General features: G+C 44.6%; 1 protein-coding gene across 3 annotated transcripts in view; it reads right to left on the reverse strand.

Annotated features, from left to right (window-relative positions):
- The window catches only part of LOC122933255 (transcription elongation factor A protein 3-like), a 102154-nt gene that overhangs the window by 28527 nt on the left and 53426 nt on the right, over positions 1–20201 (reverse strand). For 2 of the 3 annotated variants that reach the window (XM_044288131.1, XM_044288130.1), the window contains exons 8-13: positions 19129–19182; positions 9635–9706; positions 9469–9540; positions 9301–9372; positions 9127–9204; positions 8900–9036 (exon numbers count right to left, since the gene is read on the reverse strand). In XM_044288131.1, coding sequence (XP_044144066.1) covers positions 8900–9036; positions 9127–9204; positions 9301–9372; positions 9469–9540; positions 9635–9706; positions 19129–19182 — 485 coding nt within the window. The remainder of the gene's footprint in view (positions 1–8899; positions 9037–9126; positions 9205–9300; positions 9373–9468; positions 9541–9634; positions 9707–19128; positions 19183–20201) is intronic. The other variant, XM_044288132.1, reaches the window with a different exon arrangement.

Genomic DNA, 20201 nt, shown 5'->3' on the forward strand with positions numbered 1-20201 from the left:
TTGTTTCTACAGCCGCTGGCAACCGTCTTCTATATTTTTTGCATTGCTGCCTACATTTTCGCTATTCTATTGTACAGTAGACAACTGACTATGAGCATTGCCAACTGAAGGTCTTAGTATTACCAGTATGGAGTGACCAGTACCTACCAAAACTGGTCCAAGGAAGGAAAATCTGTAAATCGGCAACAGGGTCATGGACAGTGGTGTATCATAGGCCTGTGACTATTTAACCATCTTGGGCCTCCTATCTCCATTTGCCCAGCCCATATCCCCTTTCACATCCCAACCCATTTTTTTTTATTCTGGTAAATATTACCGTAAATGTACAGTATAGAGATGAGCGAATCGAATCCCACGAAGTAGAATTAGATCCGAATTTCAGGATAAATTTGATTCTCCTCGAAGCCAAATTTCCTCTTTATTCATGTAAGCGAATCAATTTAACCTGATTAAATTGTTTAGTATAAAAAACAAAACAATTTAGGGTACTTTCACACTAGCGTTTTTCTTTTCCGGCATAGAGTTCCGTCACAGGGGCTCTATACCGGAAAATAACTGATCAGTTTCATCCCCATGCATTCTGAATGGAGAGTAATCCGTTCAGTTTGCATCAGGATGTCTTCAGTTCAGTTGTTTTGACTGATCAGGCAAAAGAGAAAACCGCAGCATGCTATGGTTTTCTCTCCGGCGAAAAAAACGGAAGACTTGCCTGAATGCCGGATCCGGCATTTTTTCCCATAGGAATGTATTAGTGCCGGATCCGGCATTCAAAATACCGGAATGCCGGATCCGTCCTTCCGGCCTGTGCATGCGCAGAGCGGTAAAAATGTGAAAAAATATACAAGACGCATCCGTCTGTCCGCATGACAAGCGGAGAGACGGATCCGTCCTTGCAATGCATTTGTGAGACGGATCTGTATCCGTCTCACAAATGCTTTTAGTCAGAGGCAGATCGGCGGATCCGGCGGGCAGTTCTGACGACAGAACTGCCCGCCGGATCACACTGCCGCAAGTGTGAAAGTACCCTAATTCTTACTTTCTCCATTTGATTGCGATTGGCCGCCAGCCGTAGTCTTGATTGAAAATTTTCGCCGAAATGCCATGCGTGGTAACGTATGAAGTCATCCAGCGTGATGACGTAATCTCACGCCGCGCAAGATTTCGTGCCAGATCTTCAAGCAAGATGGCGACGGCTAGCCCGTCGTGAGCAAATAGACGTGGTAAGTTTGATTTCATTTTTTTATGTTAATTTCACACTGTTTTTACACTCAGATGCCGCGATCATGTATGAATGCGGCATCTAAAGGGGTACAATGACGGGGGTGGCGCTATTGCAGCTCCCTGTCATTGCACCCACTACTTACAAAAAATGCGCCTCGTGACGAAGTAATTAGTCATGAAGGGAATTTTTTTGTACATTTTGGCGAATCAGCCAAATTGAACTTTTAAAAATTCGCTCATCTCTAGTACAGTATATAGTATACCACTCCACAGTATATAGTGTAACACTCCACAGTATACAGCATATACTATAACCCCACAGTATTCAAACATATAGTATTACGTTCCACAGTATTCTGTGGTGACCCACAGCATGCAGTATTTAATATAACACCATTCAGCATGTAGTATACAGTATAACTCCCCACATTGTGCAGTATAGTTTCAGGAACGGCTTGCGCAACATGACAAAGGTTACAAGGTGCTGACTTGGCCCCCATATTTCCCAGATCTAAATCTATTCAAGCATCTGTGGGATGTTCTGAGAAAACAAGTCTGATCCATGGAGGACACATAGGACATATAGGTGTTAATGTTCTGGCTGATTCATATACAAACTGAGTGTATGGTTGGGCAGCTATCAAGTTGCCAAACAAATTTATTCCATTAACTTTATAACATAATTGGAGGAGCTTATTAAATGAGGTGTCTACTTTGAACATCCTTTTTTGTTAGTGCATTAATCAACTGATCACAGCATGTCCATGGCTGTAATATGTGGGGGAACCCGACAGCTACTGTAGAATTCTCTGTCAGCTCCACCACAAGAGAAATGAAGCACATCAAGTACTTCAGAGTGAAAGACACTGTCTGCAACCATTCTTCACTGTAGCTAAAAGACAAATGTCCAAACAGCCCCCACCCAATAGCTTAATTGTTTCTAATAGGTGTGGGGATTTGCTCTGGTAGACAGGCTAGTGGACACAGTACAGAGGCAACCACAAAGTCTTTAACTTAAACAGTTCAGTGTTTCATTCACACATAAGGAAAAACAAAAAGTAACGGTTTGCAGTCTTGGTGTTTGTTCACGCCATGAAAAGTTCACAGAACAAAAACCTTCACCTGGTCAGCACTTTTTCCACCCGCAGTCCACAGCAGGCTTTAGGGCTCATTTCCCATCAGGCATCTCTCAGTGAGATCTAGGTTCTTCAACTCCCAGGAAAATTCTCAGTTCCCAATCACACAGAGATTGACAGCGCTCCTCTGTCAGAGAGGAGAAAACCACACCCAGCTGAGACTGCTGGCCGGGTTTAATATGGGCCAATAAAGACCCGGCCTGGAATGTGGGGAGGAGCCACCCACCCAGCACTTTGGCTGCTCCCAGTAAGAGCCGGCACTAGCTGCCGCTGACACTCAAAACTACCGGCTCTTACCTCACCGAGGCCAGGATCCTCGGTGACACATACCTTCCGTCAATGATGAACCCTTGCGCCTTCCTACATCCCTCCCCCCTTTGTTGAACCCTGAGGGGGTGAACACCCGCCAGACAGTGTACCCGGGACAGGGCATCTGCGTTTCCCTGTAACCTGCCTGCCCTATGTTCCACAGAAAACGTGAAGTTTTGTAAAGATAAGAATCATCTGGCGACCCGAGCATTCTTCTCTTTGGCTTGGCTGATCCACTTGAGAGGGGAGTGGTCAGTCACCAGACGGAACTTTCTCCCCAACAGATAATAGCGGAGAGACTCAAGTGCCCACTTGATGGCCAGACACTCTCTCTCCACTATACTGTACCTAGTCTCGTCTGGGGTAAGTTTTCGGCTCAGGAAAACAATGGGATCTTCCTCCCCATTGACTTCCTGAGAGAGTATAGCTCTGAGGCCTACTTCAGAGGCATCGGCCTGTACCACAAACTTACTTTTGAAGTTGGGCGTCACCAAAACTGGGGACCCACACAGGGCCATCTTCAAAGTCGAGAAAGCCTTTTCCGCCTGCTCATTCCAGTGGACCGTCACGGACTTCCGTTCCTTCAGGAGCCCTGTCAACGGAGCCACTAAACTGGCAAAATGGGGAACGAACCTCACTGTTCCCAGGAATAACCCACTGTTCCCAGGAACGACTTTATTTACCTAGTGGTGACAGGTTGGGGCCAATTCCGAATTGCCTTCCTAAGGGAGTCCACTACAGCCTGCACTTTTGGTAGATAACTTTCCCAGTCGGTACCATGAATGACAATATCGTCCAGGTAAGCCGAAGTGAAAAGTGGCAGGGGCGCCATGCAGACCAAAGGGTAACACCTTATACTGGTATAGCCCTTCTGGTGTGATGAAAGCAGTTCTCTCTTTGGCAGCCTCCGTCAAGGGTACCTGCCAGTACCCTTTGGTGAGGTCCAAAACAATACAGAGCTTGGCCTAACCTCTCAATAAGCTCATCCACCCGAGGCATGGGATATGCATCAAACAAGATTTCTGTTAGTTTGCGAAAATCGTTACAGAACCAAAATGTCCCGTCCGGCTGGGGTATTAAGACTATGGGACTGGTCCATTCACTTTTGGACTCCTCAATGACGTCTAGCTGCAGAATTAGCTGCACTTCCTCCGCGATGGCTTGTTACCGAGCCGCGGGTACCCAGTATGGTTTTAACCGGACTATTGCCTGAGGCTCAGTGATAATGTCATGCCGGATTATGGAAGTGCGTCTGTGTTCCAACTAATGAACTCCCTGGCTTCCAGAGTCTGTTTAGAGGAGAGGCTGTCAGCAATTCACTGTGGCAGCTGCTTCCCTTGCTTAAAACAGAGGGGCCAAAGCCACTTCCCCTAGAAACCCTGGTCGTGGGCTGTCTTCAGTACAGGTTTCCCTATCTTTCCATGGTTTGAGCAGATTCACATGGTACACCTGCTCCGGCTTTCGCCTCCCTGGCTGGCGTACCTTGTAATCTACCTCTCCAATTTATTTGAGTACCTTGTAGGGCCCCTGCCACCTAGCTAGGAACTTACTGTCTACAGTTGGTGCCAGAACCAACACCCGATCACCCGGGTTAAAGTTCCGGACCCGCATCTGTCGAATATATACCCTACTCTGGCTCATTGCGCTGCCTCCATATGCTTCCTAACCAGAGGTAAAACAGTTTCTATCCGCCCTTGCATCTGGGTGACGTACTCAACCACACTTTTATGCGTTTTGGGTTGTTGTTCCCACGCCTCTTTTGGCACGTCCAACAGACTGCGAGGGTGTCTGCCGTATAGCAGTTCGAAGGGCGAGAACCCAGTAGAGGCCTGGGGCACCTCTCGCACTGTGAACATGAGATAGGGCAGAAGAAGGTCCCAGTCCCTCCCATTCTTAGACACCACTCTTTTTAACATATTTTTTAATGTTTGATTAAACCTCTCTACCAGGCAATCTGTTTGTGGATGTTACACGGACGTGTTTTATGTGGAGCAACTTACAGAGTTCCCTCATGACCTTGGACATAAACAGAGTCCCTTGGTCAGTCAGAACCTCCTTAAGCAGACCCACTCAAGAAAACATCTAGATTAACTCCTAAGCTATGAGTTTGGCTGATGTATGACGCAGTGGCGCCGCCTCCGTGTAAAGAGTGGTATAGTCAAGGACGACCAGGATGTGTAGGTGCCCTCTAGCGGACTTCGGTATCGGGCCTACAAGATCCACAGTGATTCGCTCAAACGGGACCTTGATAATCGGGAGGGGTACCAGGGGACAACGGAAATGTGGCTGGGGGCTCGTAATCTGGGAAGTTGGGCAAGACTTACAATGTTCTACTACCTCTCTGAACACACTGGGCCAGTGAAACCGTTGTAGTATCCCAAGAACATGACCCGATGACCCCTGGGAAAATGCTGGTGGGCTAACTCTAACACGAGTTTGCGATAATCCTGGGGCACCACCAACTGTTCAATGGATTTACCTCGCAGCTGGTTTACCCGATACAACATATCTTTGATGAACCACAAAACGGGGAAACACCGACTCTGCCCCCAATTGTTGTGGTTCACCATCTACTATTAATACATTTTCTCAGGCCTGGGATAGGGTTGGGTCCCGGTGTTGTGCAGTACAAATATTATCCCCGGAGACATTGAGGTCTGCCAGCTCAGGACCCGGCGGCAAGTCCTCCATGTCTACCACCATCACACTTAGCAGGGTTGTCTCCCCCTCTTCCACCGAAGTGGCGGTCACCCCTATCTCTGGCCCTTCGGACTCAGGTTCTCAGGGTTCTGGTCTCCCCCCTGAGCCTGGCCACTCTGCTAGGGTTACATCTGTCTCACGGGTATCGGTAACTTTCTCATCCAGCCATAGTGCCGAGAAACCGGGGGAAGTCTCTCCCAATTATTAGTTCATACTGTACTTTTGTGGTGACGGCAACCTCATTAATCCACCTGCCGGCCACCGTTGATAGAGAGACTAGGGCGGTGGGATACGTGAAAAAGAAGATGGCTTCGGCAGCATGTCGCAATATCAAAAATTCTTTTATTCGTACCTCCAGACACAATTGGCAACGTTTCGACTGTTCACCAGTCTTTATCAAGCCTAATGACAACAATGCTGGTAGGCATATATATACCCCCCCCCCAAATAAAATACACACCCCACATTACATCATCAAAGCCAAATACATAATAGGGTACATCTGTTCATGTTGCCACTTACTACTATTGACATGCCAACTGCATTCGTATTGTGCGCCTCGGCGTACCATCATCTGTAGTGCGCAGCCGCGTCTCACCACGTTTGCAAACCGGAAGTATCACCCGTCGTCATGGTACCCGGCGGCGTCTATGTCTCCAACCAATGAGCTGCTACAAGCAACCATTGGCGTCATGGCCTGTGCGACTATCACGTGTCACTCACCACGGCGCGCTCATCCGTGCGTCAATCTCGTGGGTCACATGGGAAACACAGCCAATGAAGGCATAGCGTAAGCATCGGCGTCATGACAACGGCGACGCCACGGTCAGCGCTTCTTGCTATGGAGGAATGCGTACAGTCCGTGTCAAAGGTGGGTAGATCAACATTGTATAAGATCACAGACCACAATGATGATCACCCTGTTGTCAAAGGACAAACGGGGTGTACACATTCGCATATATACAGAGATGGAAACAGTACATGTCATAGTACGTGACAATAGTATACAATCATCATATGAACAATGTATACCCCACAGTTGTCACATGGCAATATCCAAGGCATTTTGACATATCCATTAGAGACTATTTCCACGGGGATGTGTAGCTCATATTAAAAACATAATGTGGGCGGTGGGATAGTCCTTTAAGTCTCCATGAAAGCACACAACGCCTTCCTTTTGGCCAGTATACTCGGCGGGCCACACCAAGGCAGCTCTTACGAGGGACACCAGGCACCCTGAATCCAGCAGTGCCACCACCAGAGTGTCCCCCACTTCCACCTGGCACAAGTGCCTATTGTCTATAGTCTCGGAGGTTCCTGTGGCACACAATGCTTCCTGGCATACAATGAGTGGCGGTAGCCATAGTTGGCATCCATGGGTTCACCCCGATGGGGACAGTCGGACCTTATGTGTCCGGCTTGTGACACCGCCAGCAGACCACTGGGGCTGGGTCTGCAGGGGGTATGTCCCGAGCGGGTTTGGCTGGCATTAGCTGCCAGGTCTGGGGTGGAGGTTTCCAGGGTTTGACTGCCCCCCTTCCAAAAGAACCCCCTTGCAGATTTCTGGTGGCCTCGTAGTGCTCCACCAGGTCGACCATCTCTAAAGCATTACCAGGAGACACCTGGCTGATCGAGTGCTAGAGAGGATACAGCAAAGCCCTCCAGAACACATACATCAACAGACGGTCCAGCATAGCAGTGGGAGTCAGTATGTCAGGCTGCAGCCATTTTTGCAACCAGTGTAGCAAGTCATAATATTGTGGTCTGGTGGGTTCAGCCGGGTTAAATTCCCACGGATGCACCCGTTGTGCCCGGACCAATACATTCACCCCAGCTTTGCCAGGATCTCACCTTTTACAGTTGGGTAGTCGGCCGCTTGCTCATCGGGGAGATCAAAAAACACTTGCTGGGGTCCAGACGCCAGGAATGGAGCGACGACCACAGTCCATTGGTCTCGGGGTAGCTTCTCCCTCACGGCCACTTTTTCAAACACCGCCAGATAGGTCTCGACGTCATCTGAGGGGGTCATCTTAGGGATTGCCACACTGACAGCTTTCCGGGAATCATGGACGTTCTGGGGCGCTCGCAATGCCATCATATATTGTAATTGCTGCTGTTAGTTTCCATCTGCTGCTTGTTAGCCTCCCACTGCTGCAATTTAGCCTCCACGAAGACTTTCACAACCGCCTCCATTTTGTCAGGGGACACGGGTCGTAACCTTGCCGGCTTAATATAGGGCATGCACTTGTGTCCGTGAAAACAAAAAACTTTTTGGCCTTCAGGTCTGCCTCACTGCGCTTGCCCGCATCCGACACCAATTGTGGGGATTTGCTCTGGTAGACAGGTTATCGGATGCAGTACAGAGGCAACCACAAAGTCTTTAACTTAAACAGTTCAGTGTTTTATTCACACATAAGAAAAAACAAAAAGTAACGGTTTGCAGTCTTGGTGTTTGTTCACACCATGAAAAGTTCACAGAACAAGAGCCTTCACCTGGTCAGCAGTTTTTCCACCCGCAGTCCACAGCAGGCTTTAGGGCCTGTTTCCTAGCAGGCGTCTCTCAGTGAGATGTGGCTTCTTTCACTCCCAGAAAAGTTCCCAACCACACAGAGACTGACAGCACTCCACTGACAGAGCGGGGAAAAAAAACACACCCAGCTGAGACTGCTGGCCGGGTTTAATATAGGCCAATAAAGACCCGGCCTGGAACGTGGGGAGAAGCCACCCACCCAGCACTTTGGCTGCTCCCAGTAAGAGCTGGCCCGGATCAGCTTTACAGCCATACTAACAGCAAATAGTGTCAGTCAGCACTAGCTGCCGCCGACACTCGAAACTACCGGCTCTTACCTCACCGAGGCCAGGAACCTCTGTGACACATATCTTCCTTCAATGATGGACCCTTGCGCCTTCCTACATAGGGTACATGAAAGTGGTTTTCCATACCAGACAACCAGTGTTCCCTCTAAGCCTTTCCAGCAGTTGAGCGGGGATTGGCTTAGAGCCAGGCAAAGCTCCATCAAAGGTAAGCGATATGAAAACCTACGATACTTGTCACATCAAAGAGCATACAGTATAACCCCTACATAATGCTATACAGTATCCATTATAATCCATACACCATGCCGTACAATATACAGTATAGTTCATATATCAAGCTATACAGTATATATTAGAATCCATACACCATGCTGTACCAATACAGTATAACCCCTATACAGTAAGCACATCCTCACGTTATCGAGTTAAGACCTTTGCGGGTACTATGGCTTGTGCTTGTTCTGACTTCTAGGGCCACCGACCATGGCAATGCACACAGTAAAAACTGTGTACATTGCCAGGATGGGCAACCCTAGAATTCAGAAAAGGCACACACTGTTATATAAAGTCTGGGGCTGCGGTGGTGAGTGGACTGCTGACAACTCCTTTAATTATTTTTGGCAGCTCTTGTACTAGTTATGTCCATTTTCTTTTAACTACAAGAAGGGTACTTATCAATGCAAAAGACATGGAAAGCTAAATTTAAATCTTACCATCAGTTTTCAGGGCAGATGCTATCATCTCTACACACTTGTCTCTCACAGAATCACCTGTCACATAACAGGTTGATAGAAGAGCAGATGAAGGAGGACTACTACAAGTGGGGGAGCATGACAATGGAGCACTGGGTCTAGGAGAATACCACAGCATTACTGTAAAGGAATAATACATAGAGTTAAGTGAACATTTTATTGCTACTGTACTTTAAAGTGCTTGTCACCTTTCCTCTTTGTTGTTTGTAGAAGGCTTGCTAGATCCATTGCGACCTGACGAAGTTGGGGAAGACATGGAATGTCTCCTGGAAAAATTAGGATGTAGAATATGTCTAGATTACTAATGTGACTGAATACAGAAAAACCTTAAAAAAATATGTATGACAGAACAACAACTTTACTCTTTGCTGTTTGTAGAAGGTGTGCTGGATCCATTGCGACCTGACGAAGTTGGAGAAGACATGGAATGTCTCCTGGAAAAATGAGGATGTAGAATATGGCTAGATTACTAATGTGACTGGATACAGAAAAACCTTAAAAAAATATGTATGACAGAACAACAACTTTACTCTTTGCTGTTTGTAGAAGGTGTGCTGGATCCATTACGACCTGACGAAGTTGGTGAAGATATGGATTTTCTCCTAGAAAAATGAGGATGTAGAATGTGGTTAGATTATTAATGAGGCTGAATGGAGTCAGACCTTAAAACTATGTATAACAGCATAACAGCTTTACCTTTCCTCTTTGTTGCTACTGACAGTTTTAGAACCAGATGATGATGGCAGTGAAGTGTTTAAAGAGAGTCGTCTGGTGGAGACATATAGAATTCAGTATTGATCACTATGAATTGTATACTTTATTATGCCAAGTATCTGCCATGTGTATTGACCCTGTGTTACTGTATGTTACAGGCAATGTATGAAATCAGGCATTCTACAGTATGACTAAAGAATTCAGGCAAAGCATGAAACACTTAATATTTCACACAGTTACTAGGCATTCTATATAATGCCTGAAGACAAACCGGCATGACTGTATAATACAGTCATGCGAAATTTTTCAAGAAAATTAAGTATTTCTCACAGAAAAGTATTGCAGTACCGCATGTTTTGCTATACACATGTTTATTCCCTTTGTGTGTATTGGAACAAAACCAAAAAAAGGGAGGAAAAAAGCAAATTGGACATAATGTCACACCAAACTCCAAAAATGGGCTGGACAAAATTGTTGGCACCTTCTCAAAATTGTGGATAAATAAGATTGCTTCAAGCATCTGATGCTCCTTTAACATCTTAACCTCTTCAGGACACATGACGTACCGGTACGTCATGATGCCCTGGTACTTAAGGACACATGACGTACCGGAACGTCATGTGTTGTTCCGATCACTGCCGCCCGGCTGGCAGTGATCGGAACAAGGTGCCTGCACAAATCATTGAGCAGGCACTTAGGCTAAATGCACGGGGGGGTCCCGTGACCCCCCCATGTCGGCGATCGCAACAAACCACAGGTCAATTCAGACCTGCGGTTTGATGCGCTTTTTGCCGTTTCTGATCCCCGCGGTCCCTGACCGCGGGGATCAGAAACTTTACAATGCCCAGAATATATATGTTCTTCCTCCCCCTGCACCCCTGAATGATATTTAGTGGGCGGGTGGTGCAGGGGGAGGGTTGCGGGCGGTGCGGGCGGTGCGGGAGACGGGCGGTGCGGCAGGCGGGATCGCGATCCCCCGCCCGCCTCCCCTTGAATAATCGTTGGTTTCTAGTGGGTATACCAGGGTACTTTTTTGGAGTTTCTACTCTAGGGGTGCATCAGGGGGGCTTCAAATGGGACATGGTGTCAAAAAAAACAGTCCAGCAAAATCCAGCCTTCCAAAAACCGTATGGCATTCCTTTCCTTCTGCGCCCTGCCGTGTGACCGTACAGCAGTTTACGACCACATATGGGGTGTTTCTGTAAACTACAGAATTAGGGCCATGAATAATGAGTTTTGTTTGGCTGTTAACCCTTTCTTTGTAACTGGAAAAAAAATATTAAAATGGAAAATCTGCCAAAAAAGTGAAATTTGGAAATTGTATCTCTATTTTCCATTAAATCTTGTGCAACACCTAAAGGGTTAAAAATGTATGTAAAATCAGTTTTGAATACCTTGAGGGGTGTAGTTTCTTAGGTGGGGTCACTTTTATGGAGTTTCTACTCTAGGGGTGCATCAGGGGGCTTCAAATGGGACATGGTGTCAAAAAAACAGTCCAGCAAAATCTGGCTTCCAAAAACCGAACGGCTGCACCTTTCATTCTACGCCCCGCTGTGTGGCCGTACAGTAGTTTACGGCCACATATGGGGTGTTTCTGTAAACGGCAGAGTCAGGGCAATAAAGATACAGTCTTGTTTGGCTGTTAACCCTTGCTTTGTTAGTGGAAAAAATGGGTTAAAATGGAAAATAAGGCAAAAAAATTAAATTCTCAAATTTCATCCCCATTTGCCAATAACTCTTGTGCAACACCTAAAGGGTTAACGACGTATGTAAAATCAGTTTTGAATACCTTGAGGGGTGTAGTTTCTTAGATGGGGTCACTTTTAGGGAGTTTCTACTCTAGGGGTGCATCAGGGGGCTTCAAATGGGACATGGTGTAAATAAACCAGTCCATAAAAATCAGCCTTCCAAAAACCAAACGGCGCACCTTTCACTCTACGCCCTGCTGTGTGGCCGTACAGTAGTTTACGGCCACATATTGGGTGTTTCTGTAAACGGAAGAGTCAGGGCAATAAAGATACAGTCTTGTTTGGCTGTTAACCCTTGCTTTGTTAGTGGAAAAAATTGGTTAAAATGGAAAATTAGACAAAAAAATGAAATTCTCAAATTTCATCCCCATTTGCCAATAACTCTTGTGCAACACCTAAAGGGTTAACGACGTATGTAAAATCAGTTTTAAATACCTTGAGGGGTGTAGTTTCTTAGATGGGGTCATTTTTGGGAGGTTTCTATTATCTAAGCCTCACAATATGACTTCAAACCTGAACTGGTCCATAAAAAGTGGGATTTTGAAGATTTCGGAAACTTTTCAAAATTTGCTCCTAAACTTCTAAGCCTTGTAACATCCCCAAAAAATAAAATATCATTCCCAAAATGCTACAAACATGAAGTAGACATATGGGGAATGTAAAATCATCACAATTTTCTGGGGTATTACTATGTATTACAGAGAAACTGAAACTTTGAAATTTGCAAATTTTTGAAATTTTTTGGTAAATTAGGTATTATTTTGTGCAAAAAAAATTATTTTTTTGACTTCATTTTACCAGTGTCATGAAGTACAATATGTGACGAAAAAACAATCTCAGAACGGCCTGGATAAGTCAAAGCGTTTTAAAGTTATCAGCACTTAAAGTGACACTGGTCAGATTTGCAAAAAATGGCCTGGTCCTAAGGTGTAAAAAGGCTGTGTCCCTAAGGGGTTAAGGACACAGGGCGTACAGGAACGCCCTGATGTCCGAGTCCGAGTCCACGCGGCGGGCGGTGATTGGAAATGAGTGCCTGCTGAAATCATTCAGCAGGCACTCTGTGACAATGCCGAGTGGGGTCCTGTGACCCCCCCCCCCCCCCCGTATCGGCGATTGCAGCAAACCGCAGGTCAATTCAGACCTGCGGTTTGCTGCGTTTCTGGGTCATTCAGATCTATGGTGACCCAATAACCCTGAATAGGATGGTGATCGGTGGTGTGATAATACACAAAGCACACCCAGCTGTGGGACCCTAGACCCTACCAGGGGTGCTGCAGCTTGCCCCTTTCGGAACGCTGATCAGCGAGTTTGAATCATTTTGTGTTTTTTTTTTCAAATCTTTGGGGGTTTATTTTTTTTATTTTTTTTCTGTTAGGTTTATAAGTGAATGTGAACACCCGTCCCCCCACACACACACGCACACTTAATAAAGTTTTACACACATGCACACACACACTCCCCTATGGCCCGCCAGACGTTCTCGGCCGAGGAGGCATACACCCTGATTGTCTCCGACTCCGAGAGCCCCAGTGAGGACGAGGATGACCCCACTTTCCTCTTGTCATTCGCGTCCTCCTCATCATCTAGTGATGATGAGCCCCCAAGGCGGCAGAGAGGCCGCCAGGCGGAGCCAGGGGGCCACCATGCCAGGGACCCTGTGTCCCACACTAGTATGAGCAGCCCTGTGTCTCGTACTAGTATTCTGTCCCACCAGATAAGTATACCTGAGTCCCCTACCGGTGAACTTGTCTGGTGTACCCCAGAGGATTTTGAGCCTGTGATTTCCGACTTTGTTGGCCAACCAGGAATTCAGATTCGCACAAGTAGGCTTCACTGAATATTACTTTTTTTTTTCAGTGACCACTTTGTGAATTTTATGGTGGAGCAAACTAACTTGTTCGCCCAACAGTTCATTGCTCAACATTGGGGCCTCGTGCTGCACATGGGTCTAGTAAAAAAAAACTGTGTCAGGCAGTACTAGAGTGGGGACGTCCTCTACTAGACCCCACTCTACTGTATGGCCATGACACATTCCCGTTTTGAGGCCATTCGGAAATGCCTGCATTATGCAGATAATGCAGCATGTCCCACCGAGGTGATCCTGCCTATGACCGCCTGTACAAAATCAGGCCGGTCATCGGTGGAAGGGAGGACGCTGTTGATGAGTCTCTTATTGCTTTCAAGGGGAGACTCATTTTCCACCAGTATGTTCTCTCTAAGCGGGTGAGGTATGGCGTGAAGCTGTACAAACTTTTTGAGAGTACCTCAGGGTACACTTACAAGTTTTGTTTGTACGAGGGGCGAGATTCCAGTATTGAACACCCAGAATGTCCCCCCACTCTGGGTGTTAGTGGGAAACTTGTGTGGGACCTTATGCACCCACTGCTAGATAAGGGTTACCACCTGTACGTGGATAACTTTTATACTAGTATCCCCTTGTTCGAGTTCCTCGCCGCCAGATCCACGTCCGCTTGTGGGACCGTGCGGAAAAAACAATGCGGCCTCCCTACCCACCCCTTCCAGGTACCTATCCCCAGGGGTGAGACCCGTGCACTTACCAGTGGAAACCTGTTTCTGGTCAGATATAAGGACAAGAGGGATGTCCTTGTACTGTCCACAATTCACGGTAACTCCATCACCCCTGTCCCTGTGCGAGGTACCACAGCAACGATCCTCAAGCCTGATTGTATAGTGGACTACAATCGGTATATGGGAGGAGTTGATCTCTCTGATCAAGTCCTCAAGCGATATAATGCCATGCGCGAAACCCGGGCATGGTACAAAAAAGTTGCGGTCTACTTGGTACAGGTTGCTCCTTTGTGCTGTCCCAGAGTGCTGGCAACACAGGGAAATTCCTGCAGTTCTATGAGGCAGTCCTCAAGGCCCTGATCTTTTCTGACCGGGAAAGAGCAGGCCGGAGTACCTCGGGAACTGGAGGCGCCCGGATCGTCCCTGGCCAACACTTTCCAGGTGTGGTTCCCCATACAGGAAAGAAGGGATGGTCCCAAAAAAAAGTTCCGAGTGTGCACCACCACTCAGTGTGACACGTGCCCCGATCATCTGGGCCTCTGCATTGACGGTTGCTTCAGGAGTACTACATTTATAATCCCCTTCCACAATTTTAATTCTATTTGGCCACAGACAATCACCCCCCCAAAAAAAAAAATATGGCTTTCACACAAAAAAATTGTTTTTTCCCCCAAAAAATTATATTATTTAGTAAAACTAAAATAAATTGAAAAAGTATACATATTAGATATCGCCGCGTCCATAAGAACCTTAACTATAAAAATACCACATGACCTAACCCCTCAGATGAACACAGTCTTTTTTTGTTTTATGTGTAAAAAAAGCCATTTTTTGTCCCCTTACATCACAAAAAGTGTAATAGCAAGCGATCAAAAAGTCATATGCACCTCAAAATAATGCCAATAAAACCGTCCTCTCATCCCGCAAAAAATTAGCCCCTACCTAAGATAATAGGCTAAAAAAAAAAAAAATGACTCTCAGACTATGGAGATATTAAAATGTTGTTTTTTTTGTTTAAAAAATGATATTATAGTGTAAAACCTACAGTACAGACCAAAAGTTTGGACACACCTTCTCATTCAAAGAGTTTTCTTTATTTTCATGACTATGAAAATTGTAGATTCACACTGAAGACATCAAAACTATGAATTAACACATGTGGAATTATATACATAACAAAAAAGTGTGAAACAACTGAAAATATGTCATATTCTAGGTTCTTCAAAGTAGCCACCTTTTGCTTTGATTACTGCTTTGCACACTCTTGGCATTCTCTTGATGAGCTTCAAGAGGTAGTCACCTGAAATGGTTTTCACTTCACAGGTGTACCCTGTCAGGTTTAATAAGTGGGATTTCTTGCCTTATAAATGGGGTTGGGACCATCAGTTGCATTGTGGAGAAGTCAGGTGGATACACAGCTGATAGTCCTACTGAATAGACTGTTAGAATTTGTATTATGGCAAGAAAAAAGCAGCTAAGTAAAGAAAAACTTGTGGCCATCATTACTTTAAGAAATGAAGGTCAGTCAGTCCGAAAAATTGGGAAAACTTTGAAAGTGTCCCCAAGTGCAGTCACAAAAACCATCAAGCGCTACAAAGAAACTGGCTCACATGCGGACCGCCCCAGGAAAGGAAGACCAAGAGTCACCTCTGCTGCGTAGGAAAAGTTCATCCGAGTCACCAGCCTCAGAAATCGCAGGTTAACAGCAGCTCAGATTAGAGACCAGGTCAATGCCACACAGAGTTCTAGCAGCAGACACATCTCTAGAACAACTGTTAAGAGGATACTGTGTGAATCAGGCCTTCATGGTAGAATATCTGCTAGGAAACCACTGCTAAGGACAGACAACAAGCAGAAGAGACTTGTTTGGGCTAAAGAACACAAGGAATGGACATTAGACCAGTGGAAATCTGTGCTTTGGTCTGATGAGTCCAAATTTGAGATCTTTGGTTCCAACCACCATGTCTTTGTGCGACACAGAAAAGCTGACTCTACATGCCTGGTTCCCACCGTGAAGCATGGAGGAGGAGGTGTGATGGTGTGGGGATGCTTTGCTGGTGACACTGTTGAGGATTTATTCAAAATTGAAAGCATACTGAACCAGCATGGCTACCACAGCATCCTGCAGCGACATGCTATTCCATCCAGTTTGTGTTTAGTTGGACCATCATTAATTTTTCAACAGGACAATGACCCCAAACACACCTCCAGGCTGTGTAAGGGCTATTTGACCATGAAGGAGAGTGATGGGGTGCTGCGCCAGATGACCTGGCCTCCACAGTCACCGGACCTGAACCTAATCGAGATGGTTTGGGGTGAGCTGGACCGCAGAGTGAAGGCAAAAGGGCCAACAAGTGCTAAGCATCTCTGGGAACTCCTTCAAGACTGTTGGAAGACCATTTCAGGTGACTACCTCTTGAAGCTCATCAAGAGAATGCCAAGAGTGTGCAAATCAGTAATCAAAGCAAAAGGTGGCTACTTTGAAGAACCTAGAATATGACGTATTTTCAGTTGATTCACACTTTTTTGTTATGTATATAATTCCACATGTTTTAATTCATAGTTTTGATGCCTTCAGTGTGAATCTACAATTTTCATAGTCATGAAAATAAAGAAAACTCTTTGAATGAGAAGGCGTGTCAAAACTTTTGGTCTGTACTGTAAATACATTTTAAAAAGTAGACATATTAGGTATTTCCGCGTCCGTAAGAATTTGCTCTATAAAAATAACACATAACCTAACCCCTCAGATGAACACAGTCAAAAAAATTCAATAAAAACGGTGTAAAAAAAGCTATTTTTTTGTCACCTTACAATACAAAAAGTGCAATAAAATTTGTTTTTTGTTTAAAAAAGGATATAGTGTAAAACCTAAATAAATTTAAAAAAGTAGACATATTAGGCATTGCCGCGTCCATAAGAATCTGTTCTATAAAAATAACACATGTCCTAACCCCTCAAATAAACACAGCTATTTTTTGCCAAATTTTCAATTTTTGTCAATTTTTTCCGTTAACAAAGCAAGGGTTAACAGTCAAACAAAACTCTATACTTATTGCCCCGATTCTGTAGTTTACAGAAACACCCCATATGTGGTTGTAAAATGCTGTATGGCCAAACGGCAGGGCGCACAAGGAAAGGAACGCCATACGCTTTCTGAAGGCAGATTTTGCTGGACTGGTTTTTTGACACCATGTCCCATTTGAAGCCCCCCTGATGCACCCCTAGAGTAGAAACTCCATAAAAGTGACCCCATCTAAGAAACTACATCCTCAAGGTATTCAAAACTGATTTTACAAACTTTGTTAACCCTTTAGGTGTTCCACAAGAGTTATTGGCAAATGGAGATGAAATTTCAGAATTTCAATTTTTTGTAACCTTGCCTCACAAAAATGTAATATAGAGCAACCAAAAATCATATGTACCCTAAAAATAGCCCCATCAAAACTGCCACCTTATCCCATAGTTTCCAAAATGGGGTCACGTTTTTGGAGTTTCTACTCATGGGGTGCATCAGGGGGGCTTCAAATGGGACATGGTGTAAATAAACCAGTACAGCAAAATCTGCCTTCCAGAAACCATATGGTGTTCCTTTCCTTCTGCACCCTGCTGTGGAGTGTTTCTATAAACTACAGAATCAGGGCAATAAATATTGAGTTTTGTTTGGCTGTTAACCCTTGTTTTGTTACTGGAAAAATTTATTAAAATTGAAAATTTGCCCCCCAAAAATTAAAATTCTGAAATGTCATCTCCATTTGCCAATAACTCTTGTGGAACACCTAAAGGGTTAACTGGTCCTTAAAATGTGTGTTTTGCAAAATTTCGGAAAAAATTCAAGATTTGCTTCTAAGCCTTGCAACATCCCCAAAAAATAAAATGTCATTCCCAAAATGATCCAAACATTAAGTAGACAAGATCGGATGATACTGCTCTGCACCACAGACGCCAGGAGAACCTCTGCCATCCTGATGGTGACAGGACCACTCAGTGTTGGACTGGGGTACCTAGGGCCCACCAGTAAAATTTATTTTGGGGACCCACCGTACGGATACATTCAAATATAATAAATAATCTAACACGTTTTTTATATGAACATAGGCTGGTGGAGGTGCTATACATTGAATATATGTATGTACTGCAGTAAGTCTAATGTGTTATGTGCCACTTGAGCAGGTGGTAGGAGTCTAGGGGCCCACCGGGGGACTCCTATGTACCCCTGTGGGCCAGTCCGAGCCTGGGACCACTACATACAGTGCCCTATCCACACACAGGTAACTGTGTCACACATCTTTTGCTGTGTATTCTTATACTGGGCTCCTGCAGCAAAACGTTATCTGTGCTTTGCTGGTATGCAATAGTTCTCTCCCTCATAGGGAGACCATACTAGATTAATGAGCTGTTATTGACATCTGTTATATCCATTCCTTTGACTTCTACCATTTCCAGTCTTGTTCTCCAAGCTGGAAAATCCTACTGGTTTGTTTTAAGTGTTTTCAGATCTAAGTATTGACATGATCCTGGTCAGGTATTTACCCAACGGGTCCCCTGATGAGCCCAACTATGTATGGGTGAAACGCGTCAGCATTATGACGTGATAAACTAACATGGCATCTTTTTGCTATAATATTAATTTCACAGCTACCTATAATCAGGATTGGTTTACAATAGTGATATACAAACCTGGACTCTTATTTACTTTTATTTACATGGTAGTAATGATCTTTCAGTCAGCACATATTAGCTGGTAGCCTTATCCCCTACTCAGGGCCATCCTAGGGCGCTGAGGAGGTTCCTGATACAGGATCGCCCCTATCTGTGTCCCTAAGTGCAGAGGATTGACTCATTGTTATTGTTTTCATAAATTCCTTATTTTTCTTTATGTTATCATTTGTTTGTTTTTAGTTTTTTTAAATTAATGGTGTAAAATAAAGGCTACGCTTTAGGGGTGGTAGTCTGTAACTGCTGATAACTCTATATACTACCTGTAATATTATACCCACAGACGGGTTCCTGTCTGAACTGTGAGTTCTTCTCTTGACTATCAGTAAGAAAGTTCAGCTCAGAGCTGCCTTATATTTCATTCTAGCGCACAGACTAATTGCACCTTGCCATAAAGTAAGTGCCTCTTTCGGCAGCACAGACCCAATCAAAACTGGGGCAGCAGATGATGGTCTTAATGAATCAACGCCTAAGTCTCACCTTTCTAGCTTTTTAGAAATATGGGATGAAGACTGAACATCAGCTGAATGGCTTCTGAAAAGAGGATAGGATATAAATATGAGATTAAGAAGTAATTAGAAGTTTCAGTAATGAAATATATTAGTTTTACAATTGGTTTATCATTTTAAACAAGTAATACTGCATGCATATTGGAATAGCAACACAAACCTAGTCTGTGTATGCTATAATAAATGACTTAGGAAACATAATTTTTTGGAAGCCCAAATAATAATATCATGTGACAAAACAATATAAGGTATCATAGATTATAGATTAATATCTATCCTCCAAGGAAAAAATAAAATTTGTGTGCTGAAAACTCATAAATGCAGACCCAATATTTACAGTTCCAATCTTTACTGTAATTAAGTTGAATCAATCTTTAATTACATTAAAAAGCCAATTGATGGGACTGCATTTTTTTGTTGCAGTTCGCAATAGGTTTCATTTCTTGTTTATGTTATGATTGAGAAGAATACTTTCAATTATATCAGCACATTTTATAGGAAGTAGATTGTTTAGGTGGATCAGTCCATCAGACAATGCTGCTCTCCGTGGGGTTAGCAAAATAAGGGTTTTGGTTGTTTGGCTACTACAAGGGACTCAGTTATAGGTCTGCAGTGATTGATGGACTGCTGTGTAGCTGGGTTTCTGTGCATATACAGCCATAATCAATCATTACCGAGAGGGCCACAAAGGCACAGGGCACTGTACTATTTGATAGTTCCTATAAGCCAAAAGGCACACTATTTTGTGCCATTTGGGCTAATAAGAGAGTGGAGTAGCGGACCTATCCCCACACTATACATCTCTAACATAGGGTGGCATAGTCTGATAGTAATAATAAACTCTCTTTACAAGCAGAAGCAATTCCATGATAACCTAAAGGACTGCAAGGAATTTCAAGTTGTGTATGCATTTTATATTCTTGCAGTGTTTTGTAGCAGTAAACTCTATCATGAGGCCTGGATCTGTAGTAACGTCAGCCTGTGCTGGCTCCTGCATATATAGGCATTGACAGTAGTAATACAGGGTATATTTGGAATTATCAT

The sequence above is a fragment of the Bufo gargarizans genome, chromosome 3 (genome assembly GCF_014858855.1).
Source record: "Bufo gargarizans isolate SCDJY-AF-19 chromosome 3, ASM1485885v1, whole genome shotgun sequence".
Classification (NCBI taxonomy): Eukaryota; Metazoa; Chordata; class Amphibia; order Anura; family Bufonidae; genus Bufo; species Bufo gargarizans.